This window comes from Delphinapterus leucas, chromosome 1 (assembly GCF_059928025.1).
Source record: "Delphinapterus leucas isolate spDelLeu-1000000601 "Yukka" chromosome 1, BTC_Dleu_Yukka2, whole genome shotgun sequence".
Lineage (NCBI taxonomy): Eukaryota > Metazoa > Chordata > Mammalia > Artiodactyla > Monodontidae > Delphinapterus > Delphinapterus leucas.
The window spans coordinates 160344147-160365022 of record NC_143129.1 but is presented as its reverse complement, the minus strand read 5'-3'; the positions used below and the strand labels follow the sequence as shown (position 1 = coordinate 160365022).

The window sequence follows — 20876 nt, the reverse complement described above, 5'->3', positions numbered from 1 at the left end:
GCCCCGCCCCCGGCCCCGGCTCCCTGTTCCGGATGCGCACGGCCGGGAGGCCGAGGCGCCGGCGGGCCGCGCAATGCGCAGCCGTCCTCAGGCCGCCGGACTCCCAGCCGCCGCGCTGCGCCGGCGGAGTAACGAGCGGCGCGGCGGGGCCGGATCCTGGAGGCGGAGGCAGGCACGGGGCCCCAACCCGGGCGCCCCCGGTGCCAGCCCTCACCGCCAGCTCCTGCTTCCGCTTCACGAGCTCCGCCAGCTCCCGCCGGGTGTCCGGGATCTGCGGCGGCGCCGCCTTGTTGTGCATCGCCATGTTGTGCCGAGGCGGGCGGTGGCGGGGCCAGGCTGGGGGCGGTCCTTGCGCGCCGCCGCCCGCCAGGGGGCGCCCGCCGCGACACTGCGCCTGCGCTCGCGGCTTTCGGAGGCTCGCGGTGCCGCGCCGAGCTCCCGCCCGCGGGCTTGCGCGCGCCCTGCCAGGAGGACCTCAGCATTGGGCTCTGCTCTTCGTCCTGGCCGAGTTTCTGCACCACAAATTCACTGTGTCCAAAATCAGACCTCTCCGAAGTCTCGTCAGTGAATGACTTTCATTGTCCGACGAATTGCCCAAGTCAGAAACATGGGTGCCATCCTCACCCTCCTTCATCCCCTTAATCCGATCCAAAACCAAGTCAAGCCAAGTGGACTCGACTCCGGAAGAGCCAGCAAATCTATTTTCTTTTGTCTGCCACCTCCCTCGTTCATCCAGGCTCTCCTTATTTTTTTTTTTTTTCTCCTCCTTATTTTTTGATACATTATTCCAACAGCCTCCTGTTTCCACCCTTAGCTCCATTTAATCCATTATCCACAGTGGTGCCAGAATGATTTGTTTTTGGAAAGCAAATGTGGTGTCGCTCCCTTGGTTAAAACCTTTTCATGGCTTCCCGTTGCCCTTTAGGGAGACAAATATGTGTGGTAGTTAAGGGCACAAACGATCCAGAACTACCTTGTTCAAAATCCTACCTCTACCATTGATAAGCTGTGTCACCTTGCGCAGGTAGCTAAATTTCACTTGTCTCAACTTCCTCATCTATATAATAGAGGTAATAATAGTGCCCACCTAATACAATTGCTGTGAGAAGTAAATCACTTAATGTAAGGGGCTTGGCAAGTAATAAGGACTATGTAAGTAAAATCAGTAAGTCTAATACCATTAACTTTGTATTCACCTGCCCCCTGCTTACTTCTCCAGTCTCTGATCTCTCCATTTTCCAGGGTTCTGCAATTTCACTGGGAATCTAGGTAGGATTTTTATTTTTTTTAATCTTTCTTGCTTGTTTGCTTTCCTTTTTTCTTGCATTCTTCTTTTTTTTTCTCCCCTCCCACGTTGCTTTGAAATTCTTTGTTTCTTCAATCGTGGATTTGTACTTTCAACAGGTTTGGAAAATTCACAGCTATCTTTCTTCAGATATGCCTCTGCCTCATTGTCTGTCTCCTTCTGTAACTTAGATTAAACATAAGGATCCTTTTTTTTTTTTTTGCGGTACGCGGGCCTCTCACCGTTGTGGCCTCTCCCGTTGCGGAGCACAGGCTCCGGACGCGCAGGCTCAGCGGCCATGGCTCACGGGCCCAGACGCTCCGCGGCACGTCGGATCCTCCCGGACCGGGGCACGAACCCGCGTCCCCTGCATCGGCAGGGGAACTCCCAACCACTGCGCCACGAGGGAAGCCCAGAATCCTTTTTTTACCCACTGTTTTTTCCATCCTTTTGTCTCTGCCGCATTCTGGATTTCTTCTATGTGTTGAGCTTGTAAACTGGGGTCTTGCTAAATTCCTTTATTAATTGCAGGAGGTTTTTTGGTAGATTCCTTGGGATTTTTAATGTCGACAATCTGCAAACAGGGAGATTTATTTCTTTTTCCTTTCCAGTCTGTGTGCTTATTATGTCCTTTTCTTGCCTTACTGTGCTGGCTAGACTTCCAGTACTATGTTGAATAAGAATGGCCAGAGAAGATATCCTTGACTTGTTCCTTATCCTAAGAAGAAGGTATTCAGTCTTATCAGGTTGAGGAAGTTCCCCTCTATTCCTGCTTTACTGAGAGTTTTTATCATGAATGGGTGTTGAATTTTGTCAAATGCTTTTTCTGTATCAATTGACATGGTCATATGATTTTTATTCCTTAGCTTCTTTATTTATCTATTATTTTTGGCTTTGTTGGGTCTTCGTTGCTACTCTTTGTTGCGCTGCGCGGGCTTCTCATTACAGTGCCTTCTCTTGTTGCGGAGCATGAGCTCTAGAGCGCAGGCTCAGTAGTTGTGGCTCATGGGCTTAGTTGCTCCGCCGCATGTGGGATCTTCCTGGACTAGGGCTCGAACCCGTGTCCCCTGCATTGGCAGGCGGATTCTTAACCACTGCGCCACCAGGGAAGCCCCCTTAGCTTCTTGATATAGTAGATTACATTGATTCATTTTCAAATGTTGAACCAGCTTTGCATATCTGGAATAAATCCCTTGGCCATGTTATATAATTCTTTTTACATATTGCTAGATTCAATTTGCTAATATTTTATTGAAGATTTTAGTAGGTATGTTCATGGGATATTGGTCTGTAGTGTTTTTGTTTTTGTTTTGTTTTGTTTTGTACTGTTTGGTCTGGTTTTGGTATCAAAATAATAATGGCCTTATAAAATGAGTTGAGAGGTGTTCCCTGCTTTTCTAATTTCTGGAGATGGTATAGAATGGTGCTAATTCTTCTTGTAATGATTGGTAGCATTCTTCAATGAAACCATCACCATCTGGGCCTAGATATTATTTGGGGGGAAGTCTTTTAATTACAAATTCAATTTTTTAAAATAGTTATAAGATTATTCAGATGATATATTTCATAACAGGTGAAGTTTTGTAGCTTATGGTTTTGGGGGAATTGATCCATTTCCTCTAAGTTGTTAAATTTATGTGCATGAATAATTTCTTTCGACCTATCTTCCAGTTCACTAATTCTCCCTGAAGCTTCTGTTAAAGGGATTTATTGATGGATTTAGTTATTGTATTTTTCATTTCTAAAAAGGTTCTACTTGATCTTTTAAATAACTCCCATTTCACTTGTTGCCATTTCTTGTCATTTATTTCTTTGAAAATAGCAACCATGAACGTTTTATAGTACCTTGTAATTCAAGTATCTGAAGTCTTTGACAATCAGTTTCTGTTACCCGTTATTTCGATTGGTGAGAACCTTTTCTTGTATGCTTTTAAAAAAACCAATTGTATCTTTGCAGGAAAATATGTGGAAATAACTGGAGGGGAGATAAAACGTCCCTTCCTCCAAAAAGTAATTTCATTTATTTATATCAGACACCTGAAGACACAAATAGTACAGGGTCGTTTCTTCTTTTTTTCTTCTTCTTTTTTTCTTTGTATTTAGTACAGGGTCATCTTAAGCCAAGTTCAGGGCTTGATGTTTTCTGAGCTCCAGCCTGCAAATCCCTGGGAGAACTCAATTTCTGTTCCACTCTTATTCTGAAAGGTATAGCTCTCTGGCATGTCAGCTTTTTGTGGGAAACATGTTCTATTAGACTCATTGTATGTGGGCTTTGGGTTTTGATTTTTGTCCCATTCAATCCAGGGCAAGGTCTGATTTGCTAGAATCAAATATGGTTTGTCTTTATATCAAATGTGGTTTCCAGGCATCTCTGCTCCATTTCTCTCTGGATTATTGTCATCTTCACTTTTGGCCTGATAACTCTCTACTTACTTGTCAGTTCTTGGATGCCTTCAGACATTTTTTAATTTATATTTTATCCAGAAATTTTAGCTGTTTTCAGCAGGAGGATTCATAAGAATAACTTAGTCAGTCATTAATAGAAACCAGAAGTCTCAATCACCCTCTTTCCCCCATTGAACTTCAAGTGCTTCCAAAGCCTCATTTATCACCTTAGGCTTTTCTCAGTGCTAGTCTCTGTCTAGAAATATTTGCCTGTTTTGGCATCTGCAAAATGTAATGATAATAGAAGCCTGCCTCATAAGGTTATGAGGAGGAAATGAGTTAATGTATGCATTTGTGCAACATGTAAAATGCTCAGAACTGTGCCTTGTACATAGAAAGTGTTCCTAGACATTGGCCAGTTTTATTAGAGGTCTCAGTACATGTATTCTTAGGCTCCCCATGATTAAATATTTGTCAATTTTTCTGAATCAACATGATGATTTCCAACTAGTTCTGACTATGACTAGGTGAGGTGAGGATTTACCTAAGCCACACCCTACCCGTGAAAGTCCCACTCACTAGGATTTCCTTGAACATCCTGTGAATCAGGAAGTCTCATGGACCAGCTGTCTCTTCCCTCCTCCAAACTCTCCACGAAGCTCCACTGGGGAGGTGAGAGGGAACAATTCAGATGAAAGACCACTGAACCAGGACTGAGGCCATTGCCATCCTAGCTCTACCACTGCCTTGCTGAGGGAACCTCAGGTAACAATTTCATAGGATCCTTTCCACATATTCCACTCCAGTCCTGTGGTCCCCTGGCCTGCTCAGTCTGAAACAACGTCCTCCTCTACTACTGGCTCAAAAATCTACCTATTCTCTAAGGCATACTTCAAATACCACCTCTTCTCAGCCATACAAAAGAATGAAATAACGCCATTTGCAGCAACATGGATGGACCTAGAGATTATCATACTAAATGAAGTAAGCCAGACAAATAAATATCATGTAATATCGCTTATATGTGGAATCTAAAAAAAAATGCAAATAAACTTATTTTACAAAACAAAAAGAGACCCACAGACATAGAAAAGAAACTTATGGTTATTAAAGGGGAAAGGGTGGGGGGAGGGATAAGTTAGGAGGTTGGGATTAACATATACACACTACTATATATAAAATAGATAACCAACAAGGACCTACTGTATAGCACAGGGAACTATACTCAATATTTTGTAATAACCTCTAAGGGAACAGAATCTGAAAAAAAAATATATATGTGTGTGTGTGTGTGTGTGTGTGTGTATAACTGAATCACTGTGCTGTACACCTGAAACTAACATACTGTAAATCAACTCTACTTCAATAAGATACAAATAAAAACTAAACACAAATACCATCTCTTGCAAAAGGTGCAGCGCACCTCCAAATTATTTCTCCGTTTCTAACTCACAGCTGTAAACCAATTGCTAGCATAGTAAGTTTATGTAACCATTGATTGATTGGATTAATTCACTTTAACTTTAGAGTAAATATGAACAAATCAACTGTCTTTTGAAATTGTTTCCGGGGCTTCCCTGGTGGCACAGTGATTAAGAGTCTGCCTGCCAACACAGGGGACAGGGGTTCCATCCCTGGCCCCGGAAGATCCCACATGCCGCGGAGCAACTAAGCCTGTGTGCCACAACTACTGAGCCTGCACTTTAGAGCCCACGAGCCACAACTACTGAAGCCCGTGTGCCACAACTACTGAAGCCCGTGAGCCTAGAGCCCATGCTCTGCAACGAGAAGCCACCACAGTGAGAAGCCCACGCACCGCAAGGAAGAGTAGCCCCTGCTCGCCACAACTAGAGAAAACCCCCCACGTGCAGCAACAAAGACCCAATGCAGCCAAAATAAATTAAAAAAAAAAAAATTAAAATAAATAAATAAAATAGTTTGCCACTTGATAAATATACTAGAAAGTTGACCCAAGAGACCGAATGAAGCTTTAAATTCCAAAGCTTTAATTTAAGTCAAGTAGCCCGGGACTTCCCTGGTGGCGCAGTGGTTAAGAATCCGCCTACCAGTGCAGGGGACACAGGTTTGAGCCCTGGTCTGGGAAGATCCCACATGCCGTGGAGCAACTAAGCCTATGCGCCACAACTGCTGAGCCTGTGCTCTAGAGCCCATAAGCCACAATTGCTGAAGCCCACACACCTAGAGCCCGTGGTCCGCAACAAAAGTAACCACTGCAGTGAGAAGCCTGTGAACTGCAACGAAGAGTAGCCCCCACTCACCGCAACTAGAGAAAGTCCACACGCAGCAATGGAGACCAAGCGCAGCCATAAATAAATAAATAAATTTAAAATAAATAAATCAAGTGGCCTTCACTTGATACAAACTCACACACCCAGGAACACTGTGGGATCAGAACGTTCTTTCACAAGCAGGCATTACTGGCGTGTTATGTGCATGTCACACTTAGGCTCTGATGAACGTGGCATCATTTCGTTCCTCACATCCACTACTGATTTCCACAAAGGGAAGGATGTTAAAAAATATAACCATCTGTGCACCATATCAAATCATAAATTATATTTATATATGTTCTAAGCCTTTAAAAACCAAGCTGTATTGTATATTGGCATTTCAATACAATAACACAAAAAAATTTTTTTCAGTTATCTGATTACTCTGCTTTCCCTTATCATCAGGATATAATAAAAGTATTTAAAAGTTAGATCACCAGTTGCTCTTAATGAGTTATCCTTTGTCAATGTCAGAAAGAGGGAATGAGAAAATGACTGGGAAGAGGCTCCTGGGGAAAATCTGAAGATTCTGTCCCATACCTCGGCAGAACTGTGGGCCACCACAGAGGATTGGGGGGAGGGGCTCAGAAGCAAAGGGCCGTTTTGCAGATCGCTTGATTTTAACAGCTATGACTTGCAGACAAGATAGCCAGGGTTGAGAAAGGGTGGGTGATAAAGCAATTGCAAATAGCTAAAATGAACATCAGTTTCTAAGCAATGAATTAATTCAAGAAGAAAGTTTTAGGATTTTGTCAACTTCAAATGAGAAGTCTGCTGGTGATATCTGGCTTTGGAGATAAGTAGTATCTTTTCTTTCCCTTTCTCTTAAAAAATAAAAAGTGTGTGTGGGCAAGGAACACCGTCCCATATATCAATGTTTGGCATGAAGAATCTCTTAATCCAGGAAGCAAAAGTCTACTACACAACTGGGACCTTTTATTGAAAATGTAGGCAAGGACTTGCCTGGTGGCACAGTGGTTAAGAATCCACCTGCCAATTCAGGGGACACGGGTTCGAGCTCTGGTCTGGGAAGATTCCATATGCTGTGGAGCAACTAAGACTGAGCCCGAGCTCTAGAGCCCTCGAGCCACAACTATTGAGCCCTTGTGCCACAACTACTGAAGCCCACGCGCCTGGAGCCCGTGCTCCGGAACAAGAGAAGCCACCGGTATGAGAAGCCCGCACACCGCAACGAAGAGAGTAGACCCCCACTCGCCGCAACTAGAGAAAGCCCGCGTGCAGCAACAAAGACCCAATGCAGCCAAAAACGAATAAATAAATTTATTTTAAAAAAATGTAGGCAAAGTGGTCATCTATCACAATGTTCACCAGGATGGTGCTTGAAGCCAAGCCTAAGGCTGCCAGGAAGCAGTAGTTACACAAATTGAACACGGAGGCCCTGGAGTGAGATGCCACATTAGCCCCTCATCCCAGGAAGAGAAAACCATCAGCCTGGATCAAGAGAAAAACTCATCAAAACACAACATTTTAGACATGCAGGTATGTAATAGTGCCTCCAGGGGCCAGGGCACATTGGGTGAGGATGCTAATTGCCCTTACATTGTTTCTTCCCTCATGTAACCTTTCACCTAATTAACCTTATTAAGTGTTCACTCTTCAAAGGGGATCTTTTTTCTTTTTCTTGCCCCGACACACAGGTTGTGGGATCTTAGTTCCCCGGTAAGGGATCAAACCCGTGCCCCGTGCAGTGGAAATGCGAGTCTTAACCACTGGACCGCCAGGGAATTCCCCAAAGGGGAATCTTTTCATTTCTTTTGAATAAACATTAGTCAGCAGCCCACGATAGTCAACATTTAACCCTGAGTACATCTAAGTATGTGAGACCTCAGTGGAAAAACAGTGGTAAGGAAGACCATCTAATAATGTCATTAGTTTCCACCCAAGAGAAACAGTTAGCAGGAGCACTGACTTGCATCATCTCTCCTTCCTCCCATCCCACCCCCCATCACCACCTGAGGGTGAAACAGCAGGGACAGGGGTCAACTGGTATGAGGCCCACTATGTATAACCTGCCCCAACTCTTGACTATTCTGGGAAGGAAAACCCCTTCACTGCCAACTCAGAGAGCACTGCTGCTTCAACAGGACCATGGCTCACTCGCTGAAATTTGAAGATCTGGATTCCAGTGCAGGGTGAGTCCTATCACCCCCAGGGCACCCTCCACAACTGTCTACTTTTACCTCCAAAATATTGATACAAAGATTTCTTTAACAGCAAATATACCTATGAACACAAGGTCCTCTGTGCTAGGAAAGAAGTACTCTTTGAAAGGGGGCTATATTTACAAGTTTTATTATTTTTTATTCCAAAAATACATATAAATGAAAACCTGCTCTTCAAATGCAGGGAGGCCTTTGCCTATAATGCAGTATTACATTTACATCACAAAACATTCTCACAGGAAAATCAATATGCAGCTCTTTCACACACAATTTTTTAAATATATACATACACACACACACTCACACACACACACACACACACACACTAGATGTAAGCAGTTATGACTTTTCTACTTACACATATTCCTCTGGTGGAAAATTAGGAAACTGGGCTATTCCCAATTGCCCAGGTAAATACAACCTCTCCGAACATTTTTTTAAAAAGATGAAAACGTGTAAACCACACAACACATACACGTTGTTAGAATAAAGCAAGGACCCTGCCACATAAATGACAGTGTGTTTCTCAAAGAAGGAAGAATGGAGATAACCTCTAAATAAAAATGCAAAGTTGAAGATCAAAATTGTTCTGTACATGCTCCATGGAGAAATCAGAGTTCTCTCACAGGAAACAGATCCACGACCCATTTCAGCCTCTCGTGACATGTAATGAGCACCCACTGGTAGTGGCCATGACCTTCCTGTACAGTCATAAGCTTAAGCAGGCTCCACAAAGCATCCGTTTAAGTCCAACAGTCAATAATGAGGTCATGTGGTAAATCTCCCCCACCCCCCTGCCCACCCCCAAACAACGAAGTGCAAAATCAATTTCTGTGACTCAAGAGCTCAACCAGGTCAAAGCTTTGGTATACTCGGGAGGCTGTTTTGGTGATAACCAAAGCTTAGTAAGATTCTCTGTTCAGGGGTCTGCCCCCAAGACAAAAACAAACCCGGTCCACAAAGCTTAACAACAATATAAATAAAGTAACTGTACAAAGAAAGCAAGCCACAATCCCCTTCAACCAGGGCTTTATAGTTTCCTGCACAGTAGTTCTGAAAGCACCAACTCAAGCCACGATGCTTCTACTAAAACACGATGTGTTGGTGAGACTGTTCAGAAAACAAATGCCCACAGCATGTGCATGTGGCTGATGTGCCACAGAAAAAAGTTCAACCAAACATAAGTCAGTTTTCTTACACTGAAACGTAAGCTGGTCAGCAACAGAAGAAAGACTTAAGGCAATAAGAGGCGTTACAGAGAGCACGGCGGTGCCCTCTGAGTCAATCCCAAAGCTTTCGCAGAAAGAAAAGGTCTCTCGAGAGTTTGGCTTGTGCTTCAGTCTGCTAGCTGTCAGATACCTCCTCCTCCTCCTCGTCATCCTCGTCTTCTTTCCTGTCCACTTCAGATGTGTCCGAGGACTCGTGGAGCAGAACATACTCTCTGCTGCTGAACCCAAATTTAAGGACATCCTTTTCCTTCAGTTCGTAGTATCTCTGTGGCTCAATTCGCTTGTTGTTCAGGAACGTTCCATTGCCTGAGCCAAGGTCAATGATGTAGGGCTTCACCCTGCGGCCAACTGTCCCATCAGCACGGGTATATTCCACAAGCCTAGCAGGGATAAAGGAGAGAAACCTGTGAGTGAAATCCTGCCTCAGATCATCCAGCTCTTTGCTAACAGTCTAGATGATGTAAATAACCTGGCTTAGACACAGTTCAAGTTCAAACTCTAGGAAGTCAAGGGAAAGGCATGGCCATGGATTCAGAAATTGGGAGCAAGTAGAAATGGTGAGAACTGGTCACTGGGTGGGAAGGATTCATGGTAGATCAAAGCTTAAAATGCAGAATCCAAGGCCTCTTGCCATGGTTGAGAAATACATTTTTTGCATTTTTTGACACTTTTTGCATTGTTTATAATCAATATAATGCTCCTTTTACCTATATCTCAACATACTTTAGCTTCTGCCCCAATGGGAATAAACCAGTGGATTTGGACTTCAGAGTCAAGGGAACAGATGAGATGATCAAAACTGTTCAAATCAAAATTGATTCGAGCCAGAGTTCTACTACAGTGATCACTTATTAGGCAAGCCACTTGGCTTTGCTGAGCTTCATATTCTCATCTGTCAAATGGGGTATTAATACCTGTCCTCGCCTCCCCACTGGATTGTTGTGAACATGCAACAATAACAGATGTACTGCGGAAACTGTCAAGATACAGATTCAGCTAACATATGCCAGGCACTCTCAGCTTTATTTCCATTTAACCCGCATAACAGCCCTGCGAGGCAGGTAGAAACCGAGGCCCAGAAGACTGGCTCGCCCCAGGGCAGACACCTGGTAAGTGGCAGTGGCAGGATTCAAAATCTAGATTTCTGACACCAAGTTCCAGTCTGTTACACAAATGTAAGCAATTATTTGTGTAAAGTGATTATTCGTTAGATGAATAATACTCCTTAAGACTAACACTAGATACGAGGGGTATGGGCTTCTTGTGCACACACCGGCACACAGACCTCAGCGATCCTAACTAACCGAGATGCCGGGCTTCTTCTACTGGCACTTCAGTTTCCCTCCGCAGATGTACACTCACCGGTACTGAAAGACGGCGTGCTGCTTTGAACAGGAGGGGTGATCGATGGGAATGTCTGCGATGCGGCGGTGTCGGCCCAGGAGGTAAGCGCTCTGTCGGTGGATGTACATCACTGGAAGCACCTCATCATTTTTAAAGGGGTAGAGACGCCACCGTTTTTTGGGGATACGTGCTTCCGGGGGCTCGCTGTATTTAATGACTACACCCCGAAAGGTGTTGGTGTCCTCAAGAAGTGCCCCAGAAAGTTCAAAGCTTGGCTTTTCTTTAACAGGCACTTCTTTGTCTTTGTTGTTGCTGCCAGGGCCAGGCTGAGGAAGTGAGTCCTGAGATGCGTTACCACCGGCTTCGTTCTTCTGGCGGTGCTCCCGGCGCCGGGTGTTGTGAAACTCCCGCTCAGCTTCCTGCGCCTGTAGGTTCTGGGCATCTCGATCCCGTCCCTGAGGCTGCCCGCTGCCAGGCCTCTCGCCTGAGCTTCTCCTCTGGTGGGAGTGGCCGCGGTGTCTGTCTCGGTTACTGTTCCTAGCTCGCCTGTGTTCCTGTCCTGAGGGTTCTCGGTGCGGCCGATCCTCCCGGCCTCTCCGGGGATGATCCTCACGTTCCTGAAATTCAAACAGATTCAAGAAAGTAAAGGCCGTGCATAGTCTATGAAGAGAGCTGCAGTCAAAAAGTCATTTGTGCTTTGGACTTTGGCATTCAGAGCAAAATGTCCCACAGAAATAAGGTTACCAGTGGTGGTCATGTCCCCTTGCAAGGCCACCACACAGAGCAGGTGCCCTAGGCTGCTGCCCAGCTATAGCGCTAACAGTGCACACCCACGTTCAGAGCCCAAGAAACAAGAACACCTATAGGCAAACTTAGCGGGACATGCATACAGAATCAGAACTAACAGAGAGAGTTAAGTAGTCACATACAAGATAATTACGTAAAAAAAAAGCTAGCTTTCTCTTATGCCCAAAAGGAAAATGTAATAGTAATTTTAAAAGATCCGATTTCAATACCCAGAATAAAATTAAGAAATATGCAAGACATATAGGAAACATATAGTGCTCGCTTCAGCAGCACATATACTAAAATTGGAACGATAGAGAAGATTAGCATGGCCCCTGTGCAAGGATGACACGCAAATTCGTGAAGCATTCCATATTTTTAAATGTGTGGGTTTTCTTCTCCTGTTTTTCTGCCTTGTGTCAATTTTATTATTAGTGTAGCCATAGGAACTCAAGAGGGGTAGCAACAGTACCGTGACAGGTTTATCCTGACAAAAATAAACAAGCAGTTAATTTTGAAACATTAAAAAAAAAATAAGAAACCTATAAAAATTTACTACAGTTGACCCTTGAATAATGAGGGGGTTAGGGGCACAGGGGCACCAACACTCCAACTAGTTGTAGTCGGCCCTCTGTATACCTGGTTCCTCTGTATTCAAGGGTCTGAATCCACAGATTCAACCAACAGGGGGCATGGAGTACTGCAGTATCTACTATTGAAAAAAAATATGCATATAAGTGGACCAGTGCAATTCAAACCCATGTTGTTCAAGGGTCAACTGTAACAGATATATTTTTTAAAGATCTGAAAAAAATGAGGAAACACGATGGTTTCTTAAAATAGACTCAGCACTGAAAATCAGCACAGGAGATAATGGGCAAAGGATATTAACAAGGAATTATCAGAACAAATAAATATTTAATGAACACACGAAGATAGGCTTACCCTGATTAATCTAATAACTAAAGCATTAGAGTTCAAGAGGGGGGCCCCCACACACTATGAGCAAGGCTGCTCCTCCTGGAAAGGGGTAGAGAGGAAATCCTGAGCACCAGGACTGAGACCTTGTCTCCACTCCCCCACCAATCCCACCCCCGCCTCAAGGCCTTCTCCCTACCATACACAGGGGTCAAGTAGGGGTCTGCTTGCTCAGAGCAGGACCCAGTTTTCCTAGACTTCCAAGCCTCCAGAGACAAGTATCAAGAGGCAGGGAGCCTCAGACACCCAACCCTCCTACCCCAAGACACTCACGAGTTTGCCACCACCATCTGCCTTGAGTTCACCAGAACTCATCTCATTATGCCCTTTATCCCTGATTCAATGAGTCGCTGTAAGAAGTCACAGATTCCAGGTCATCACCTCTACCTCCCTTGTACTCTAATCCCCATAAGGCTCTGTACATCAAGGATTCTGTCCCCAAATCTGTCCCCTTCTTCAACTCCTGAAGCTGTTGTTGCACTATGCCCCCTGGAATGGAAGGCTCGGCAAAACTGATCTACATCCTCCAGGTTTTCTCGGATCATTCCCATCTCCTTTCGCTCTAACAGAACCCTGGCTCTGCCCTGAGCACACTGCTCCCCTGCAGCTCCTCAAATGGTGGCTGTTTTTCTCCCTCTGACCTCCCCCAACTCCCACCATCTCTGGGTCTGGACATATGGCAGGTGTCATCCTTGCTTCTCACTGGGTCCGGACATATGGCAGGTGTCGTCCTTGCTTCTCACTGCCAATTCCAGAACACACCCCACCCTTTTCTTTCTCCCTAAAAAACCCAGCTGTGAATCTCACGTAAGACCACTGTCACCCATTACTCTCAGTGCTGCTGTCATTTACTAATCCTGAGTCACTTCCCCTCACTTTGTGCCAGTTTCACTTCCAGCTCAAGTCATTCTCTCCAGCATTACTCTTGGTCATTTCGATAACGTGCTGGCATCTCTGTTCTTTGCATTTCTCTCCTCCCATTACCTTATTTGTCTCCTCCCTTCTCTTCAGCCACTCACCCCCATGGTTATACATGGACTTTTTCATTTCTAATAACTGCAACCCCTCTATAATTTCCATTTTAAGCAGTCCTCCTTCTGCCCATCTTTCCAGCTCACACTTTACCCAACTCTAACAATCCTTATCCCAATAAGACTCATCCAAGCCTTTGATCCTCTTACCTTTGCAGTCCCTCGCTCTCTTCCCTTCCTAACTTAAATTCCATGGTCAAGGGCTTCCCTGGTGGCACAGTGGTTGAGAGTCCGCCTGCCGAAGCAGGGGACACGTGTTCGTGCCCCGGTCCGGGAAGATCCCACATGCCGCGGAGCAGCTGGGCCCGTGAGCCATGGCCACTGAGCCTGTGCGTCCGGAGCCTGTGCTCCGCAACGGGAGAGGCCACAACAGGGAGAGGCCCGCGGACCACAAAAAAAAAAAAAAAAAAAAAACCATGGTCAAGCAGTATGATCACTCCCATGTGGAGATATTCAAATCCTTTGCCCCTATGCCATTCTGTTGCACTGTCCTGGCAAAACCACAATCAGCATTAAGCACAGCAAGGTGGCTAGAGAAAAAACACAAACCATTCTGAATGGTCCTACCTTAGAAGCATGACCCCAAGCCTCCTTAATGATGCCCAGCAAACATCCTACATTTTCTTGATCTATTCATTCTCCCAGATGACTGTTTTACCACTTCTCTGTCCTCAAATCTCCTACATGGTCTTCCCCATCCCTTATTTACTCAGAAGGGATTTTCTACATCCACCCACCCATCAGTATCTGTACCCATATACTCTGTCTTCCCTCCCTGTGACCATAAGGAAGCTATCTGTGCTTCTACCTAAAGCCAATTCCTACATCTGGGAGCTTCCCTCTCATCCAGAATATCACTCCAGTGATCCTCATCTCTCTTGTGCATAATCTGCTTCCCCGTTCTGCACTGGATCATTCCCATCAGCACAGGCACCTACTCTTCTCTAGAACTCATTTCCCATGTCAGCTTCCACCCTATTTCTTCACTCCTCTTTGAGTAAAACTCCTCAAAACAGTTTTGTTTTAATCAGTCTCCAATTCTTCTCCCATCTTCTTTTGAACCCTCCAATTAGGCTTCACCCTTACTACTCCACTAAAATTGCTGGTCAAGGTCACCAATGACCTCCATGTTGCTAAATCCAATGAGCAATTCTGTCTTCGTTTCCAAAAAGTGTATACCAGGCAAAATTAGTAGACACTATGGAGAGAATATGACAAATTACAAAACCAGATAACACAAAATAACTAAGATTTCAACATATACTCTCAATTACTGATAAGTAGGATAATATATATTTTTTAATGAACATCTTTGCATAGAATACACACACACACACACACACACACACACACACACACACACACGCCCCAAAACATAAAGGAAAAGAAGATAACGTTAAGTATAACAGAACCTTGAAGTATAAATATCAAACTATTAAAATGGCTACTTCCGGGGAGTGAGGTGATTTTTTTGTTTGTGGGAAGGGGTGCGATTTTGAGGCTAATGAGAAAAGTAACCATACACTGCATGAACCATACTCTCACTTTCTACTTTACAGAATTCTGTGTTATGATGAACAAGCGAATGATAAATTTATTTTTTTCTGAGGTTTCCACAATCCTGTTCCCCTCCTCCTTTTGTTTTAATTGAAGTATAATCGATTTACAATGTTATGTTAATTTCAGGCGTATAGCAAAGTGATTCAGTTATACATACACACACACCCACACACATATATTCTTTTTCAGATTCTTTTCCATTATAGGTTATTACAAGACATTGAATATAATTCCCTGCGCTAGATAACTTTATTTTTTTAATGGTGGCTGAGTGGTGCAGAGGAGAATATCTGTAAGTACAAGTCATGCTTAAGTCAGAGGCTGTGTGCCCTCTTACAATCCAGGTGAAAGTCACTGACTTTCAGGTGCCTGTCAAGCGCTCAAGCCCTTTTGCTCAAGAGCCACTTCCAAGTTTCCAGCTGATTAATACAATGAAATCAGCTTTTTAAAAGATAATCTGAGGTCAGGAGGGAAGTTAGCATAGAAAAGCAAACTAAGACACTTCAAAATAACAATAATCACAAAACAGTTCCATGCAATAAGCCCCAGGATTCACTGTAAAGTGCTGATTTAGAAACCAGAGGTAAAGAGCTGCAAGTCGAAAAAGTCAAACATACATACATACATATAAATAAATAAATAAATCAGGGAGTAAAATGGTGTTTACTAGGAGATGGGGGGGCGAGAGGGTAAGACTGATGGTATTTAAGGGTACAAACTTGTAACGAGTAGTAAATAAGCCATAGAGATCTAACGCACAGTATAATGAATACAGACAATAATACTGCACTATAATGATGTAACGTGGTAAATACTGCTTCAATGGCAATCACATCACAATATATAAATGTATCGGGGTAACACAGCTTTGCACCTTAAATCTACAAAATGTAACATGCCAAAATTATTAAATCAAAAAAGTAGCAAGTTGTACATAAACACACACACACACACACACACACACACACACAAAACTACAAGTGGTTTGAGAGGTTCTATCTGGGTACTGGGGTTCCAGTGGCTGAATTCTGAGATAGCCAAGGCGGTGCCTGACCAATTCATATAACAGACCATCAAGACTGTCTGGCTTTGTATCTTTTTAGGTAGCAGACAGTTGGCCCACAGTCTCTCAAAATCATAAGAAAATCCATTTTCTTAATGCCAGTGTCTCTATTTGCACTTTGTAACAAAGAGCTTCTTTAAAAAGAAGACTGAATGTTTGTCCATCAGGACTGAGGGCGAAAAGCAAGAGCGTCTGCTCTCACTACTCTTACTGCACACAGTGCTGAAGTCCCAGACAGCGCGACAAGAGAAAACAAAATGCACACACACCGTAAAGGAAGAACTAAAACTGTGCCTATTTGCAGATATGATTATCTATGTAGCAAACCCCAAGTAATCTACCAAAAACCTCCTAAAATAAATGAATGAGTTCAGTAAGGTCACAGGATATAAGATAAACATACAAAAATCAATTATATTTCTATGTACTAGCAATGAACAAGTAAACAATGAAATTTAAAATATCACTTACAGTCACTAAAACAAATTACTTAAGTGTAAATCTGGGGGCTTCCCTGGTGGCGCAGTGGTTGAGAGTCCGCCTGCCGATGCAGGGGACACGGGTTCGTGCCCCGGTCCGGGAAGATCCCACATGCCACGGAGCGGCTGGGCCCGTGAGCCATGGCCGCTGAGCCTGCGCGTCCGGAGCCTGTGCTCCGCAACAGGAGAGGCCACAACAGTGAGAGGCCCGCGTACCAAAAAAAAAAAAAAAAAAAAAAAAAAAGTGTAAATCTAACAAAACACGTATGGGACTTGTACACTGAAAACTACAAACACTGATGAAAGAAATCAAAGAGCTAAATAAACGGAGACACACCTATGTTCATAGACTAGAAGACTCAATATAATAATAATTTAAAAAACCCGACTCACCCCAAAATACAAGTTTAACACTATTCCAATCAAAATCCTAACAAGATTTTTTTTAATAGATATAAACAAGATTGTTCCCACCTTATAGTAAAACAAACTTAAAATAGACCAGGGACTTACATGAAAAACATTAAGGAAAAAACAAATCTTCAGGATCTAGGGCCAGGGAAAAAGTTCTTAGACATGACACCAAGAGCATAATCTACAAAAAGAAAAACAGATAAGCTGGACTCCATCTAAATTAAAACTTTTGCTCTGAGAAAAATCCTCTTAAGAGAATGACCAGAAAAGATACAGACTGGAAGAAAATACTGGCAAACCACTCACCCTAAAAGGCCTAGTATCTAAGAATATTAAAAAAGAACTCTTAAAACTCAATAGTAAAAAATCCCCAATAATCCATCTAGAAAATAGGCAAAAGATCTGAAGACACATGTCACCTGAGAGGAAATACAGATGGCAAATAAGCGCATGAAAAGATGTTCAATATCATTAGCCATTAGGTAAATGCAAATTAAGATCACAGTACCACTATCCCACCTGTAAGAATGGTTAAAATAAAAAAATGGTGCCAGTAACAAATGCTGGATCACTCACATGACAGGTGGAAATGTAAAACGGTACAGCCACTGTTATGGACTGAATCGTGCCCCCAAATTTATATGTTGAAGTCCCAACCTCCACATCTCAGAATGTAACCAAATTTTTTGTAGATAAGCTCTTTGAAGAACTGATTGAGTTAAAATGAGTGAGACCCTAACCCAACACGGCTGATGTGGTTAAAGGAGGAGCTAGGAGCCAGGGATAGGAGCACAGAGGGAAAGGCTATGTGAGGGCACAGTGGAGAAGGCAAGCCAAGGAGAGAGGCCTCAGGAGAAACCAAACTGCTGAAACTTTTATCTCGGACTTCTAGCCTCTAGAACTGTGTGAAAATCATAGGTTCCGTTGTTTGAGGCAGCCAGTCTGTGGAATTTTGTCATGGAAGGCCTGGCAAACTAACACAGCACTCTGGGAAACAGTTTGGCAATGTCTTAAAACAATTAAACCCACAACTACCATACCATCCAGCAGTTGCACTCCCGGGCATCTGTCCCAGAGAAAACAAAACTTACGTTCGCACAAACACCTGCCCACAAATGTTTACATAGCAGCCTTACGTCTAATAGCCAAAAAACTGGTAACAACCCAGATATTCTTTAACGGGCAAATGGTTAAATCCACACCACTGAATACGACTCAGCAATAAAAAGGAATGAACTACGGAGAGAGGCAACAACCTGAATGAATCTCTAAAGAATTTTGCTGAGTGAAAAAAGCCAATCCCTAAAGGCTTGTACTGTGAGATTCCATTTACACAGCATGCTTGAAGTGACAAAATTATAGAAATGGAGAGGAGATGAGAAGCTGCCAGGAGTTGAGGGGTAAGGGTGGGAGGGAACTGGCCTCGACTATAAAAGGACTACATGAGGGATCCTTGTGATGGAAATGTTTTGTTCCTTGACTGCACTGATGTCAACTTTTTGACTGTGATACTGTTCTATAGTTCTGTAAGATGTTACCATTGGGAGAAACAGCCACTTCTGTATTATTTCTTACAACTGCATGTGAATCAACAATTACCTCAAAATAATAGGTTTAACTTAACAAAGCAAGCAGGGAAAAAAAACAAACCCAGTTTTTAGAAAAGCCCATCGCAAGTACAGGAGAACACATACACAACACTCTTTAGCTATGATGGGACAGGCTCTAGGTTTGGGGCCAGTATGAAAACATCTCAATCCACTTACCTGCTTTACTTTGACCGTTGAGTGGTGAGGACTTCGGCTTCTCTTACTCCGGGGAGACTTGCTTCTTCTCCCTGAGGACTTGTTTTTCTTTCTGGCTGGAGACCTGTTCAGAGAATGATACATGCAGATTTTATCTCAATTTTCATTCCCTAATACAAATTAGCTTCAAGTATCAGGCTTACCTACTAACACAAACACCACATTTGTGCAGGTCTCTGCTGATCACACTAAAGGAGTAAGGAGCTTCACTTTTCTAGCCCTAATGTCTTCCACATACATAACTGCCTGATGGAACTTCTCACATAGATGACATAACTCTAGATTCCCATCCCCTCAAGAAACTTTCCTCTGTCTTTGCCATCTGGGTAACTGGCGCCACCCCATCCACCCTGTTCCTCAGGCCAAAAACCTAGAAGTCACCCTCGATTCTTTTTCTCCTCACCACGAGCAGCCCCCCACGCTCCTCTCCCACACAATCACACTCACTCACTCACTCAATCAGCAAGTTCTCTGGCTCTATTTCCTCCATCTCCCACCTCATTCCAACCACTCTCCTTGATCTCCTGGATCCACCCCCCCACCCCCCATTTCTAGAAGGAACACAATTGATTCCACTTCAAGTTCTTTGCACAGGCTATTCCCTCCGCCTAGATCTTTACAAAGCTGGATTATTCTTACCATTCAGGTCTCAGGTCAAATGGTGGACTTTTCAGAGAGTGGTTCAGGGAGAACCATTTCCCTCTACCCTCTCACTATCACATTACTGTTTTAACCTACCCCTAACGCTTGTTACTAACTGAAACTTTTTTTTAAATTTAATTTGCTTGTTATTTTGTCTCAGAGCTACGGCACGGTCAGTTTCACCAAGGTAGAGATCATCTACGGTGTTCATCCTTGCCGCCCCAGAACCTAGCACGGTCTTCTTTTTTCTACATATACATATGTATATTTTTTAAAGTGTTACATAGATATTTTTCCACATTATTTTATAACCTACGATGGTCTTTAGCACATAATAGGTACTCAGTAAAACTACGTCGAATGAATTAATAAATGAACGAGTTTAACAAGAGACAATATTTTTCCACAGAACATTAGACAGATCGCCTAGGCCCTCGATATGTAAACTTCTTGGGGAAGATAACTGAAAAGGTAACTCCCGCACTCCGTTTGCAGGCAAATGGGGAAAATCTTTCATTTCAACTTAAACGATCATTGCTTAACGAACAACTTAAACTGGACCATACCCGGTGAAATGCTGGGTACCCAGAAATGGAGGGACGAGATCCTGTCCAGCAGGCATTAGGCGCTTAACGCCCAACTATTACGCAAGTGACAGGTACCAGAGTAAACGTTCCTTAACACAAGCACAACCGGTCACTTCTATCGCCTTAGGATTAAGTCCAAGCTGCAGCGCTCAGCGTTCAAGGTGTGTTTCTGGTTCTAGCCCTGTCCTCCTTTCTCAATGAACCCGACCTAAGGTCCACCCCGGGCTGCTTCTCACTTACCGGCTACCTCCTCGGGCTCGGTTCCCGCGGTGACTCGGGCGGCCCGACTCGCCGGCCGGTGGGGACGGGCTACCGCCGGAGGAGCCCGCGCGGCGGTGCACGGGAGGCGCGGATTCCGGGCTGAGGCGCTCCTGCTTCACCACCACCGCCGCCACCATGTCCCCGTCCCGGTGCCTTCGTCGGCTCCCCCGATCCCGCTCGCTCTTCACCTCCTTCATACTAAGAGACCTGCGGAGCCCAGGAAAAAGATGTCCGTAGCACTCCTGTCCCCGAAGGAAATGACGGACCTGACTCTAGGACTTCCGCTTCCGAGTGCACGCTCTCCCAGAAACCCTCGCGGCGGAGATAACGCGATACGATTCTGGAGTGGGAGGGGCCTTAGTGACCCGACTCGAGAGGCAGGAGATTTAAGTTTCAAAAGCAAACTTTTGTGAAAAAGCTACTCTCAACTTTGGGCACTTAGGCTGTTTCCATCTCCGGGCTATTGTAAATAGAGCTGCAATGAACATTTTGGTACATGACCAGAGGCATGGACATATATACACTACCAAACGTAAGGTAGAAAGCTAGTGGG

At 44.1% G+C, this 20876-nt stretch overlaps 2 protein-coding genes and 1 non-coding gene across 6 annotated transcripts in view; 1 reads left to right on the top strand and 2 right to left on the bottom strand.

Moving 5' to 3' along the window:
- Positions 1 to 339, bottom strand: part of MEAF6 (MYST/Esa1 associated factor 6) — a 29121-nt gene extending 28782 nt beyond the window's left edge. For all 4 annotated transcript variants that reach the window (XR_002644753.2, XR_002644754.2, XM_089895867.1 and 1 more), the window contains exon 1: positions 215 to 339. Coding sequence is in view for 2 of the 4 variants with exons in the window: in XM_089895867.1 (XP_089751993.1) it covers positions 215 to 304 (90 nt within the window). In the remaining 2 variants the exon portion in view is untranslated. The remainder of the gene's footprint in view (positions 1 to 214) is intronic.
- Positions 340 to 6281: 5942 nt separating this feature from the next.
- Positions 6282 to 20588, bottom strand: SNIP1 (Smad nuclear interacting protein 1). Its single transcript, XM_022575270.3, has 4 exons — positions 20303 to 20588; positions 18795 to 18897; positions 10736 to 11334; positions 6282 to 9753 (listed from the first exon to the last, which is right to left on the bottom strand). Exons 1-4 carry the CDS (start codon positions 20518 to 20520, stop codon positions 9489 to 9491), a joined length of 1185 nt encoding a protein of 394 aa, XP_022430978.1. The 5' UTR covers positions 20521 to 20588; the 3' UTR covers positions 6282 to 9488.
- LOC115801884 (U6 spliceosomal RNA) lies at positions 11779 to 11883 on the top strand. The gene has a single exon (XR_004022242.1). It is a non-coding gene; the product is annotated as a U6 spliceosomal RNA (small nuclear RNA).
- Positions 20589 to 20876: the final 288 nt, after the last annotated feature.

Bases quoted from the DNA above. Each gene is read 5' to 3' on its own strand.
- SNIP1 (XM_022575270.3), bottom strand. From the start codon at position 20,520: ATGAAGGAGGTGAAGAGCGAGCGGGATCGGGGGAGCCGACGAAGGCAC. The intron at 11,335-18,794 runs GTAAGTGGATTG...TTTGAATTTCAG, and splicing joins CAACGGTCAAAGTAAAGCAG to GAACGTGAGGATCATCCCCG. The intron at 9,754-10,735 runs GTGAGTGTACAT...TATCCCTGCTAG, and splicing joins CACGCCGTCTTTCAGTACCG to GCTTGTGGAATATACCCGTG.